The sequence below is a fragment of the Schistocerca nitens genome, unplaced genomic scaffold, assembly GCF_023898315.1.
Source record: "Schistocerca nitens isolate TAMUIC-IGC-003100 unplaced genomic scaffold, iqSchNite1.1 HiC_scaffold_465, whole genome shotgun sequence".
Taxonomy (NCBI): Eukaryota; Metazoa; Arthropoda; class Insecta; order Orthoptera; family Acrididae; genus Schistocerca; species Schistocerca nitens.
The window spans coordinates 3,321,492-3,336,560 of NW_026045998.1; the positions used below are offsets into that span (position 1 = coordinate 3,321,492).

Here is a 15,069-nt window from a genome sequence, read left to right on the forward strand (position 1 = left end):
CACTTAGAATGTCCGACAAACCTACTAAAGAGACAACGTACATTACGCTTGTCCGTCCTCTGCTGGAATATTGCTGCGCCGTGTGGGATCCTTACCAGATAGGATTGACGGAGGACATCGAAAATGTGCAAAGAAGGGCAGCCCGTTTCGTGATATCGCGCAAGAGGGGTGAGAGTGTCACTGATACGATGCGCGAGTTGGGGTGGCAGTCACTGAAACAGAGGCGGTCTTCTTTGCGATGAGATCTATTTACGAAATTTCAATCACCAACTTTCTCTTCCAATTGCGAAAATATTTTGTTGACACCCACCTACGTAGGGAGAAATGATCATCGTAATAAAATAAGAGAAATCAGAGCTCGGAACGGAAGATTTAGATGTTCGTTTTTGCCACGCGCCATTCGAGAGGGGAATAATAGAGAATTGTGAAGGTGGATCGATGAACCCTCTGCCAGCCACTTGAGTGTGAATTGCACAGTAAAAATGTGGTATGCTCTTCCCAACTGAATTTATTATCGAGTTGTAGTCCCAGAAATGTAACACTGTCAACATTTTCGATTCTTCACATGTTATAAACATGCTGTAGCTGGAGAAATCTAGCAGTTTCCAAATCTGACATAAAACTTGGATTAGCGTACTCACACTTTCCCCAATGGGACTAGCTTTTACAGCACAAGAGTAAACGAATCTGTCACATTACGTAGATTTTTTGTTGTATTACAAGGCTGTACACTTTATTCTATTGTGTGAGCAGCACAAGAAATTAAACTTCGAATTTAACCTAAAGTTCTCAGTTTACATATTACTTCATACTTAAAAACGCACGTTGTTAACATTTTACTTAAACAGTGCTGTGGCGAAGTTCCGCGTACTTTCTGATGCAGCTACGAAGATAATAGTTCTAATAGCGACCGATAACCTACAAACATATAATATGAAACACTAATAATCGTTCTAACATCAACTAAAATGTACCCAGAGTTAATAACGTAAGGTTGTGACACGATTCATACGACATTCCTGCCATTTCACACTACTCGCAGTTATACTGACAACTAAACTGATGGATTCCAACTATGTCGTTATTTAACTGTCGGCGTATTCGGTATTCGCTAGCGAAAAATAACTTAGCAGTTATTAATAACAATAACGGTTATCAGAGAATAACTGGAACTGTGATAACGGTTAATCCAGAGTAACCGTTTGGCCCACCTCCAGTGATGCTACCGACTAAACGTGGCCTCGATACACGCCGGTGGTGCCATCTCTCGGACTTTGCAGGGACTTTTCAAACAGCCATCGTAGATGCGGGAGTATATTTCAGAGCGAAAGAAAACAAAAACTCCACAACCTATCCGAAGCTGATAATAGTTGCGGTCGTATTCCGACCGTTTGCCTCGCCCCCGTGCTCACCTTTCTCATCATTTTTCCTCAGAGCACAACTGCTCACGTCGAGTTCAGATAGTGTTGCGTCAGGGTTAATTTCGAGAAAGTTCCAGCAACATCGACTCTTAATGAGCGCTCTCTGAGAAGTTCCACCGCCACGAAGGATGCACTGCCCAGCTTCCTGGAAAAAGTCTACTATGAGCGTGTCCCGTGAACCAAGGGCAATTACAAAAGAGGGAGAAAAACAGCGTGTTGAGCTTGAAACACCGATTATGTAAATAAATTTGAAACAGTACAGGACAAAAGGACGTTAAATTTAGTTAGTATTGTGTACGAAAAAATGTAATTATGTGTTATTTAAAGTCCATAGAAGCCATGTCCTCAAACTTCCTTGACAACTCTGTCTTTGATGTAAGAGGCGGAAGGCTACAAGTGTATTTTCTGTACGGCCCGTGTACACAGACAGGGTGTCCCACTCAAACCTCCCAGATTTCAAAGGCCCAGGAAGAAAAAGAACCACAGTAGATACGACAATGAAAAATGCACCACATTGTAGAGCATCTCAAAGAATTTATTTATTTATCATCAATACACCTCTACGTGTGAACTATTTGTACCACGAAGAATATCGAGTCTACATTCAATTTCTTGCCAAGTTCGTGACAACGTGCAGATTTTGCGAACGACGAATCCGAAAATTTTGCTTCTTAACCTTTCCTGATAGATGAAAGGTTGCCTCATCTGAGAATAAATTCGGCGTCAGATGCAGCGGAATTTGCACTTTGTAAGCACACATACGAAGACGCTGGCGAACTTCACGATGCAATGAAGCAGTATCTAAAGCCTGCTGTTACTGATGAAAATAAACCACCTTTATTCCTGTGAATGTTCACAAACCACGTGGTCCCTGGACCACCGATTTGAGACGGCAGTGACCACCTTCAGATCCGTTTGACAACATGTCCTAGTATCATGGCGGCGTCGTGACCGAAACCTGTAGTCTAAGGACCAGACGTTTTGTGGTCGTTGATAAAAATGAAAGAAATTTCTTCTTCGCTTCCGCGACCCTGTCGCAGCTTGTGAAACTGATGAAAATATTGCCGCTGTTCGAGCAACGTCTGAACAAGATCGAAGAAGACCTTTACGAGATTATTCAGCCGACATTGGGCATTTGTATGAGTCAAGTCCGAAACATGTTATATCGACACCTAGACTTAACAGAACTTAGTTCTCGGTGGTTTCCATATAAACCTAGTTCCGATCAGAAACAACAACGCACTGATTGAATAGAACAACTCTGGAAAACCTCCAAATGGTACTTTACATTTGGTTTGGGGTAATGAATCTTGAATTTACTGTTATGGCCCTGAAAAGAAAAGCCAGTCGGATCAATGGGTTTTTCCGACAGGGTCTAATCTTAGGAAAGTCCGAATTCGCAGGGCTAGTTAGAAGTTTTGTTTTCGTTCTTTACGGAACTGGTCATGTTGCTACTATAGCATTAGACGATATACTGTATGTACCGTTAGTGTCTGTTAACCACAAATTCTTGAAAAATTTCGTGGAAAAACGGCCAAAAGGAAAAATAATTTACCACCACGACAAAGCAAAACTGTAACTGAATATTTGCATGGCGTATGTGTGGTGTCACCCCAGACACCACACTTGCTAGGTGGTAGCTTAAATCGGCCGCGGTCCATTAGTACATGTTGGACCCGCGTGTCGCCACTGTGTGATCGTAGACCGAGCGCCACCACACGGCAGGTCTCGAGAGACGGACTAGCACTCGCCCCAGTTGTACGACGACGTTGCTGGCGACTACACTGGCGAAGCCTTTCTCTCATTTGCCGAGAGACAGTTAGAATAGCCTTCAGCTAAGTTAATGGCTACGACCTAGCAAGGCGCCAATTGTAACAGTGCATGTATCTTACGAGTCTCATTTGTATAGTCAAGAGAGAGATGTATCACAAGGAGTGATTAAAAGTTAAATATATTCCAAAGCTACGTATTTTCTTTATAGCAGTCATAACGTATCCTGTTCCAGACTTGACGCCCGTCGGCGTGTGTGTACGCGTGCCTTCCGGCTTCCTTCTCAGTGTGGCGTAGCTAGCTTGTTACGCCACAACAGTATGGATCAGCTCCATGGCCTTTTCACCATACAGACGTGTCCCAGCACTTTGTGTTCCCAAAAAAGATAAAGAAATGAAGTAGTGGAGTATTATAATAATCTAGTTTCTCGAAGTTGTTTAAGAAGAGTGGTATGTTTACTTTAAGGGCTGCTAAAGGGGAGTATTTTGCAAAGAAATGAAGTCATTTAATGTATTTTAAACTAGCCGTATTGCAATTGGTAAAAATTCCCAATTTCACCGTTGTAGCCTTGAGAGATGGAATTACTAAAGTTAGTAGAACAAAATTAATAAAGAAATTCAGTTATTGATTGAACAGCTGAATTAATTACTAAAGATGAAAACATAAGGTTTCAAGACAAATCTACACAAAAGTCCAAACCCCTCATCTCTGAAGAAGAGAGGAAAATAAGATCAGAAAGAATGAAGAAATACTGGGCCCTAAGAAAAGAACACCACACAATGAAATGAGTAATCCAGCGTACCGCAAACAGGGTGAAACGAAAGAAGAAGAAACAAATTGAAATGAAGCTGTTAATCAGGTACTTCAACGTCATATTTCTCTCGGATAATAAGTGTCGTAGATAAGGTCTGCAGGTAATTTCTCTGTTTCTTTTCAGAACTTAGTGGCCTAAGGGCGCGGCACCCCTTTTTCCTGTGGGAACACATTAGACGGAACTGTTTCATCGTGCAATTTAACCCAACTACGTGGTAGCACTAAGAAAAATGAAAGTTGAAAGTTAAGAGTGGCCGATGTGTACATGAAGGAACCGAGGTATCAAATAGCTCACGATGACGACGATTCAACACAATATCTTATCGTATATTGAAAGGGCGGCTTATTATCGATAAATCGATTAAAAAAGATACATATGGAAAAAACGCAGGGCTGCCAACAATAAAATATAACCTATCAATGCAATAGCCGGGACCGGTGCAACAACTGTCGGAGCTTCTGCTCTCGCCATCTAGCGGCGCCCGAGCGGAACTAGGCGGGCGAAGCGCTGCGAGGTTGCGCCGCGCGCCCGCCAGGTGGCTCTGCGCTGCGCTCGGCTGCCGAAGCTCCGCTGGGCAGTCGATGTGCTCCACGCTCCTCCCTGGACAGTTGGCGGCGCGTCGACGTAGACAGACAGGGAGACAGGGAGGGGGGGAGGGAGGGAGTGATGTACGCCACCCCTCCCACAGCCACCACCACCTGAGCCCCCCTCGAATTCGACCTTGACAGTGGCGGAGGTTTTTTACGACCCCGGCGAGGCCGCTCATGTAAACCGCTTCCCTGCCCCTATAATATTTACGTGTCTTCCGTCCGCGGTCGGGGCTCGCCTGCGGCTGCCCGCGCGATGCAGTATTCACAAGACGCGGGGGAGGGGGAGGGGGAGGTGTGGTCCGCTGCACACAGCGGCACGTGCCCCGGCGTGCGTACCACAACACAGCCACTGTGCGAGCACACCACACCGCTGGCAGCCAATGACGGATGTTACCCTCAGACTTCAAGAAGAATATAATAATTCCAATCCCAAAGAAAGCAGGTGTTGACAAATGTAAAAATTACCGAACTATCAGTTTAATAAGTCGCGGCTACAAAATACTAACGCGAATTCTTTACAGACGAATAGAGAAACTGGTAGAAGTCGACCTCGGGGAAGATCAGTTTGGATTCCGTAGAAATGTTGGAACACGTGAGGCAATACTGACCCTACGACTTATCTTAGAAGAAAGATTAAGGAAAGGCAAACCTACGTTTCTAGCATTTGTAGACTTAGAGAAAGCTTTTGACAACGTTGACTGGAATACTCTCTTTCACATTCTAAAGGTGGCAGGGGTAAAATACAGGGAGCGAAAGGCTATTTACAATTTGTACAGAAAGCAGATGGCAGTTATAAGAGTCCAGGGACATGAAAGGGAAGCAGTGGTTGGGAAGGGAGTGAGACAGCGTTGTAGCCTCTCCGCGATGTTATTCAATCTGTATATTGAGCAAGCAGTAAAGGAAACAAAAGAAAGCTTCGGAGTAGCAGAAGAAATAAGAACTCTGAGGTTCGCCGATAACATTGTAATTCTGTCAGAGACAGCAAAAGGACTTGGAAGAACAGTTGAACGGAATGGACAGCGTCTCGAAAGGAGGATATAAGATGAACATCAACAAAAGCAAAACGAGGATAATGGAATGTAGTCGAATTAATTCGGGTGGTGCTGAGGGAATTAGATTAGGAAATGAGACATTTAAGGTAGTAAAGGAGTTCTGCTATTTGGGGAGCAAAATAACTGATGGTGGTCGAAGTAGAGAGGATATAAAGTGTAGACTGGCAATGGGAAGGAAAGCGTTTCTGAAGAAGAGGACTTTGTTCACATCGAGTATAGATTTAAATGTCAGGAAGTCGTTTCTGAAAGTATTTATATGGAGTGTAGCCATGTATGGAAGTGAAACGTGGACGATAAATAGTTTGGACAAGAAGAGAATATAAGCTTTTGAAATGTGGTGCTACAGAAGAATGCTGAAGATTAGATGGGTAGATCACGTAACTAATGAGGAGGTATTGAATAGGATTGGGGAGAAGAAGGGACCGGTTGGTAGGACATGTTCTGAGGCATCAAGGGATCACCAATTTAGTATTGGAGGGCAGCGTGGAGGGTAAAAATCGTAGAGGGAGACCAAGAGATGAATACACTAAGCAGATTCAGAAGGATGTAGGCTGCAGTAGGTACTGGGAGATGAAGAAGCTTGCACAGGATAGAGTAGCGTGGAGAGCTGCATCAAACCAGTCTCAGGACTGAAGACCACAACAACAACAACAACAACAACAACAACAACAACAACAACAACCACCCTATACAGGGTTTCCGATCAGGAAAGGACAGAACTCGGCGATATATCACGAATGATCATTCCCAGGGAAAAACTGAGGTAAACATGGGGTCTGAAATGGGTACCGTAAGACCTATGAGCACTTTTTCATATTCGATACGCTGAAAAAAAAAATAAATAAATAAAAGAGAACCTATTAGACTGGTGCATAACTTCGTAGCGTATTTGGTTTGTATGTTGGCATTCCGTTTGCTGCAGGTTTCTTTATCGACTGACATTTTTTATTTTTAGTTCACTGTTGCTATTTGCGTATACAAATTGTCACTGTGTCATTTGCAGATAGTGAGTGGAGGTGTGGACGTCAGGAAATGGAGTGCCAATTGCAGAAATCGCAACACTTCTGACATATTCTTCCGTAGAATTTCAAGGCAGCCAGAAACATGTGCGCCGTGTGTGCGTTTAATGACACTGGACACAGCAGGACAAGAAAATGGTTTTCTCGTTTCGAAGAGGGTCGTTTCGACACCAGTGAGTCTCTACGTCGAGGTAGGCGGGCAGGGTCTGATGGAGATCGTTGTAATCCGTTAATCCACGATGATCCTCGTGGGTGTACTCGGGAACTGGCATATGTGACGCGACACACACACACACGCATGCCCGAGGGAGGACTCGAACCTCCGCCGAGGTGTAACCATCAACAACTGAGACATCTTGCAGACGCAGTGCAAGAACTATGACTGGCAAGGCTGCGCGAAGTGACCTTACTCCACGATAAAGCGCGGCCGCATTCTGCTGGACTGACAAAAAACACTACACACGAGTTAGGCTGGCAAGTCATTCTACGGCCACTGATGTTGCGCCGTGAGATTTTCACCTTTTCCTCTGTCTACGGGAAAACATTCACGAACTTTCTTCTTTACCAGGCAACAGCGAGTTTCTTACTGGACACGTGCTAGACATCTAGCAGCTGTAGCAGATTTGCGTGAATTAAAAAAATCGTGGCTCGTACGGTGCGAACTAGCGCCAATGCACTTCGCTAACATACACGCGCATTGTGACGGCTCGTTCAGAATGCGAGTTTCGATTTGACGAACTTGACCGGTACTCCTGCGCGCTTGTTTGACAAACCCGTGTAGGGGGGAGGGACAGCCCGAGTCCTTTCCCCGTCTAAATATACCGTGACGTGCATAAACGTCTGTACGTTTTCCTGTTAATAAGGGGTGATTCTGAAACGATTCTACAAGTTGACTTAAATACAGACTTATACTGAGACGACTTGGCGTGAGGTTAAGGATCCATCCAGTAGCAAAACGCATCGTCTTTTCACTCACTTATTGTTGCAGTACCGAATTCAGCCACTAGGAACGACAAAATGGTATATTATGTAGCTGCAGAAGTGATGCCGGATAGGACGAATAAAAGTGTGGGAAGGTTAGGTTAGGTCAGTGTTTTTTGACGTCTCGTCGACAACGAGGTCATTAGAGACGGAGCGCAAGCTCGGGTTAGGGAAGGATGGGGAAGGAAATCGGCCGTGCCCTTTCAAAGGAACCATCCCGGCATTTGCCAGTGTGGGAAGGAATTCACTCCAGATGCGAAATTTGTTGTACGAGCAATAGCAGACGCATTGAACTGAAGTGGAACTCAATGTACGGGTTGAAACTTTCAGTATTTTGCCGCCAGGTGGCACCTCTACTACCTGTACGAGGCTTCTCGATGCAATTCTGTACTCGAGAGGGGGCGTTTATGAAAAACACAGAGCACTTAAGAGATGCACCAAATCCACAACTTTAAAGATAATGCACAGAAACTTTTTACCGCTATTTACACGAAATTAACACATTTACTGTAAAGTTTCTTGCATTATATATAAAATATTTACCTTTTTATGTAATTTAAAAATTTTCTTTACAAACAATATATACCTTTTCCTCAGAAACTATGCGTGAGATTTCTATAAAATTAGGCCTGTTTAATCTTTCTGCATACAGTAAGCCCTTATGAGACTTTCTTTTAACATATCGAATAGAAGAATTTTAATAATTTCCGAATTCAATTCTCTGAGTGAAATTCTTGCAAAAACCAACCATTCTGCTCCATATCCTACCTTAAAATAAAAATTTCAAAATTTGCTCTTTACACAACATTTATTGGGTTTATAGAAATGCGCACAAAATCTCACGGTTCTAGCCTTCAGATTCTGAGAAAAAAGGTGCATAAATTTTAAAAAATATATAATTTTCTGGAAACGCAGTTTATAGTTCAACCTAACCTTTTTTTTTTCTTCTGGTGTCACCTCTTCAGAAGGCCCCAGATTTGTACTCGGGGTCCTGCTTCCCTTCGAGGCTCTTCTGCTGATTTCCTTCTCCAAGCTTTCTTTGCTTCAGCAGGTCTTCAACTGACTTTTCAGCTGCAGACACACACAGTGAATCTATTCTTAAGAGGTCTTCAATCGAATTTCCTATCTTACTGCCCCCTTCTCTCTGATAACTTCATCCTCCCTACGTTCCCATCGTTAGAAACAAGAAGTGCATCATAACAGAACACTTGCCTAAATCTCAGAGAGTAGCACACGGCAAAACAAGAACTGGTTCCTCTTAAACAAACACCAGGTTTCTTATTGTTTCTAAGACGATCTATAAAACCAAAGACTATAAACACTATGTGATCAAAACTATTCCAACACCCCGAGAAACATCGCTTTTTCATATTAGGTGCACTGTGCTGCCACCTACTGCCAGGTACTCCATATCAGCGACCTCAGTAGTCATCAGACATCGTGAGAGAGCAGAATGGGGCGCTCCGCGGAACTCACGGACTTCGAACGTGGTCAGGTGATGGGGTGTCACTTTTGTGTCATACGTCTGTACGCGAGATTTCCACACTCCTAAACATCCCTAGGTCCACTGTTTGCGATGTGATAGTGAAGTGGAAACGCGAAGGGACACGTACGGCACAAAAGCGTACAGGCCGACCTCGTCTGTTGACTGACAGAGACCGCCGACAGTTGAAGAGGGTCGTAATGTGTGATAGGCAGACATCTGTCCAGACCGTCACACAGGAATACCAAACAGCATCAGGATCCACTGCAAGTACTATGACAGTTAGGCGCGAGGTGAGACAACTTGGATTTGACTGTCGAGCTGCTCATAAGCCACACATCACGCCGGTAAATGCCAAACGACGCCTCGCTCTGTGTAAGGAGCGTCAAGATAGGACGATTGAACAGTGGAAAAACGTTGTGTGGAGTGACGAATCACGGTTCACAATGTGGCGATCCGATGGCAGGGTGTGGGTACGGCGAATGCCCGGTGAACGTCATCTGCCAGCGTGTGTAGTGCCGACAGTAAAATTCGGAGGCGCTGGTGTTACGGTGTGGTCGTGTTTTTCATGGAGGGGGCTTGCACCCCTTGTTGTTTTGCGTGGCTCCATCACAGCACAGGCTTACACTGATGTTGCAATCATCTTTTTGCTTCCCACTGTTGAACAACAATTGGGGGAAGGCGACTGCATGTTTCAACACCATCGAGCACCTGTTCATAATGCACGGCCTGTGGCGCAGTGGTTACACGACAGTAACATCCCTGTAATGGACTGACCTGCACAGAGTCGTGACGTAAAGCGTACAGAACACCTTCTGCGATGTTTCGGGACGCCGACTTCGTGCCAGGCCTCACCGACCGACATCGATACCTCTCCTCAGTGCAGCACTCCGTGAAGAATGGGCCGCCATTCCCCGAGAAACCTTCCAGCACCTGACTGAACGTACGCCTGCGAGAGTGGATGCTGCCAGAGTGTAATATCGCAGCGTTAACCCATTAGCGCCGTGCGTTGCCATATCGCAACATTTGTAACACTTTTTTTAAAATCGTTGATTCCACGACATCGACGAAGCGAGAGTGTTGGCACCACTGGATTCCGTTCCGCAAGACTGTAAAGATCACTACAATGGAACTGTTTCAACAATACATTTAAATTCTGCGGCGTAAGCACTGTTGGAAGTCGTCGTTTGCTGAATGATGAAGAAAAATGGAGTATAAGTTCGAGTAAGTACGTTTCACACAGTAACTTACGGTATATAATTTAGTTTTTTAGTACGGTTGTGCTTTAAATACTCAAATATATATTCTTTTGAGGTTACTGCTTGCCGTGAAATAAATTACGTTCATTTAGGCCGTTTGAACGTCGGTGTTGCCATATGGCAACGCTAGGCGCTTGTACTCAGTAAAAGGACGAATGTTCTCTTTTTGTTTTAGAAGAGGTTTCTCGCTTGCTGAGGCGGTGGAGATTCTTTATAATGACAATATTGAAGGTGATGTGTTTGCTGAGCCCCCATATTTTGAGACAGCAATAGAGAAGAATAACGGATTATTGTATGTGCGGTGGCTGGACAACTCAGTTGTCACAATGGTCTCTTCTTCGACCAAATCAAGAGATTCTTGCAAGAAGAAAAATTATGGTTCGCAGGCCAAAACTGGTAGCCAAAGATAATACATACCTGGGAGGTACTGATCAGAATCTAGCGTGCTATCGCATTGCAATAAGAAGCAAGAAATGGTACTGGTGTGTCTTTACATAGATGTTAGATGTCGCTATAGAAAACAGTTGGATTTCATATAATAAAGCAAGAAACCAATCTATTTCTCAGCTCGATTTCAAGCGAGAAGTAGCAGTAGTGTACACGAAGAGACACCAAGCTTTAGCGAAAGGAGCCGGGAGACCTGCGTCGAGGGCGTGTTCCGACAGCCGCACATCAGATTCAATTGGGTTTGATAAGACTGACCACCTCGTCCAGCACACAGAAGGAAAGAAGAAGAAGAAAAGGTGTGCACACAAGGACTGTAAATCTATTGTGACAACAATGTGCTCAAAGTGTAATGTGGGATTGTGTACTGACTGTTTTATTCCATTTCATGTAAAATAATGCTGAGTTCAAGGTCTGATTTTTGATTATTAATTGTACTGTGTTATAAAGTACGAGTATCAATTGTACGATGAAGACTGAATAATAAATTTGCAGAAAACTTGTATATGTAATAAGAAATTTCAATAACCTACTTATTTTAGTTGAAGTTGTAATCCATATAAATGTAGGTAGTGAAAGCGCCTAGCGTTGCCGTATGGCAACATCCAATATCTCAGTAATGGCGGTGATGATTTTCGTCGAAACAACTGTTGCGTAATTTATGCGTTTTACAGCCATAAAAACGCAATTTCTTTAAAAAATCACGAAAAAATTAATTCCGGCGCTAATGGGTTAATTTGAGCGCAGCAGTTTGTTGTGCTGGCAGCTGAACGTCCCCAGCAGTAGCCGACACACACTGATACTGGTGTACACTTGTCTGGCATACCCGTGGCCGTAGCACCATGGTAGAAGGCCTTTGCGTGATGTACTGTGTCTCTTTGGCTGCAGAGGGGAGAGAGAGAGAGAGAGAGAGAGAGAGAGAGAGAGAGAGAGAGAGAGAGAGAGAGACGGGGGGGGGGGGGAGGAGACAGAGAGAGAGAGAGAGAGAGAGAGAGAGAGAGAGAGAGAGAGAGAGAGAGAGAGCGCGCGCCTCGCCGCGATCTCTTTGATTCAGCAGTCGCCGCATTTCTGCCACTGCACGTTGCGACCTCGCGTAATTAATCAGGTACGCGGCTGGCGACCACAGGCGGCGCCTTTAATAAAAACGTTTTATTCGGAATGTCTGTTAGGCAGCGTTTGTGACACGTCGGTAAGACGGATCTGTAAATAAAAAAAAAAAAGACCATTTACTGATATATCCGATGAATTCGCAATTGCGAATGAGGACTACGATCGGCTGTAGAACGGTACGACGGCGATGAAAATTTGTGCCGGACCGGGAATCGAACCCGGATATGGCGCTTATCGCGGCATGTGGCTATCCGAGCACGGCGCGCGGCCGGGCCCTAGCTTCCACACGTCGCCGACCGTATAGTTCGTAGCTTTATACGAACGTAGCATGTGTTCCCGAAACGTCAGGTACCACCGATCGAACGTGCAGCTTCTGCAGAATGAGATGATAATCAAACAGACACCCCAGCTGCAAACAGGCGTCTACATACATCATTGGGGACACGCAAGCGCGTGCGAGGGATGAGTCCCCGCAGGCGAACTATCCTCTGTGCCCTCGGTGGCTCAGATGAGCTGGCTGACCTCTGTTACAGAAAACTGCGTCCAACGATGAGCAAACGAATTTAACGAATCTCATGTGACGTGTCTTGAAAGGAGGGTAATAAGATGAACATCAACAAAAGCAAAACGAGGATAATGGAATGTAGTCGAATTAAGTCGGGTGATGCTGAGGGAATTAGATTAGGAAATGAGACACTTAAAGTAGTAAAGGAGTTTTGCTATTTGGAGAGGAAAATAACTGGTGATTGTCGAAGTAGAGAAGATATAAAACGTAGGCTGGCAATGGCAAGGAAAGCCTTTCTGAAGAAGAGAAATTTGTTAACATCGAGTATTGATTTAAGTGTCAGGAAGTCGTTTCTGGAAGTATTTGTATGGAGTGTGACCAATGTGATGCTACAAAAGAAATGCTGAAGATTAGATGGGTAGATCACACAACTAATGAGGAGGTATTGAATAGGATTGGGGAGAAGAGGAGTTTGTGGCACAACTTGACTAGAAGAAGGGATCGGTTGGTGGGACAGCGTGGAGGGTAAAAATGGTAGAGGGAGACATGAATACACTAAGCAGATTCAGAAGGATGTAGGTTGCAGTAAGTACTGCGAGATGAAGAAGCTTGCACAGGATAGAGTAGCGTGGAGAGCTGCATCAAACCAGTCTCACAAGGGAACCTCCCCATCGCACCCCCTTAAGATTTAGTTATAAGTTGGCACAGTGGGTAGGCCTTGAAAAAACGGAACACAGATCAATCGAGAAAACTGGAAGATGTTGTGTGGAACTATGAAAAAAAAAAATAAGCAAAATATACAAACTGAGTAGCCCATGGGCAAGATAGGCAACATTAAGGATAGTCTGTGCCCAGGAACGCCGTGGTCGCGTGGTTAGCGTGAGCAGCTGCGGAACAAGAGGTTCTTGGTTCAAGTCTTTCCTCAAGCGATAACTTTATTTATTTTCGCAAAGTTATGATCTGTCCGTTCGTTCATTGACGTCTCTGTTCACTGTAGTAAGTTTAGTCTCTGTGCTCTGCGACCGCACCGCGAAACCGTGCGATTAGTAGACGAAGGGACGTGCCTCTCCAATGGGAACCGAAAACATTTGATCGCAAGGTCATAGGTCAACCGATTACTCCACAGGAAAACACGTCTGATATATTCTATACGACACTGGTGACGGCATGTGCGTCACATGACAGGAATATGTTGTCGAATGGCGAATGGGTAAAAAGATTCTTCTACCTTCTCCGATTTAGGATTTCTTGTGGATGTGATAATCACTCCCAAAAAAGTGATGAAAACATAACGGACAGACAGATAATTGTCTGAAAATAAAAAATTAAAATTTTTCACTAGAGTGCAGGCTTGAACCATGGACCTTTGGTTTCACAGCTGCTCACGCTAACCACGCGGCCACCGGGCTCATGCGCTTACATGTTCCTTAATGTTGTATATCTTGTGCATGGACTAATCAGTTTGTATATTTTGCTTATTTTTTCGTAGTTCCACACAACTTCTTCCTGTTTTCTTGATGATCTGTGTTCAGTTTTTCAAGGCCTATCCACTGTGCAACTTATAGCTAAATCTGAGGGGGGTGCGATGGGCAGGTTCCCTTGTCAGTACTAAGACCACATGTGACGTACGCAACGACCAAACAACGAAAAAAAAGAAAAATAAAAAAAAGAAAAATAAAAAAAAATAAAAAAAATTAGATGAATTGAGCGTCTGCCACGTAAGCAGATACCGTGTTCGAGTCCCGGTTGCGGCACACGTTTTCAACATGTCCCCGATGATGTATACGAACGCCTGTTTGCAGCTAGGGTGCCGATTTAAAAATCATCATATATTTTATTTATAATCGTTTCGAAGCTATTTCCCCTTAGTCTAAAATGCCGAATTACCTTTCAAGAGTGTGTTTTGTCCCTTAAAAGTTAAAGTGGGCACAAAAAAAAGGAAATAACTACTGCGGTACTTAGCACCCTCTACACACCCAGCAAATTTCATGAAGATCGTTTACTGACACCTGCGAATGTAAACGGACTACACCTGCCACTGTGTATCGACCGGACCTGCAGCTCAGGGGGAAAATACGCACTACTGTCTCATTGTTGCCACGTGTACTGACCCCAAAACCTGCAGCTCCTAGCCGCTGTAATTACCAGTCTGCAAATCGAGTAGACACCGATACAACGCTGTTCAGTACACCACCCCCGACACCCCGTGTAGGGGCAGCAGAGTACAGCAGCCACGGACGCCCCCGGCCACCCCCGCTGCCCGGGCAGTCCAGTTCAAGGCCGCCGGGGTGAACGGCCGCAGGCGCGGGGGTGGCCACCCCCACCCCCACTGGGCGCGCCGTCGGCCATCGATCACAGCCACCCCCTGCCTGCAGCCTGCCGGCCCTGCACCCCCACCCCCACCCCCTGACCGCTGCATCGTTCTCTTCCCGCCAACTGCTAAGCCCTCCACAAGGAAATCGCTCACCGAGTATTTCGAGCCTTTCGTAATAAAATGTCGCCAGCCGTTTCACTACGTAGATCGTGTTACACTCTTACAAAATGTCTACTTTTATGAAACAGTAACCTTTACACAGAGGTGGTTTGAATGACGCTTAACCGACAGAGTGCAAAGAATTGTG

At 44.8% G+C, this 15,069-nt stretch overlaps 1 protein-coding gene across 1 annotated transcript in view; it reads left to right on the forward strand.

Moving 5' to 3' along the window:
- Positions 1–14,858, forward strand: part of LOC126232177 (cell surface glycoprotein 1-like) — an 87,672-nt gene extending 72,814 nt beyond the window's left edge. Inside the window, exon 2 of the mRNA XM_049942474.1 lies at positions 14,661–14,858. Coding sequence (XP_049798431.1) covers positions 14,661–14,858 — 198 coding nt within the window. The remainder of the gene's footprint in view (positions 1–14,660) is intronic.
- The last annotated feature ends 211 nt before the right edge of the window (positions 14,859–15,069 follow it).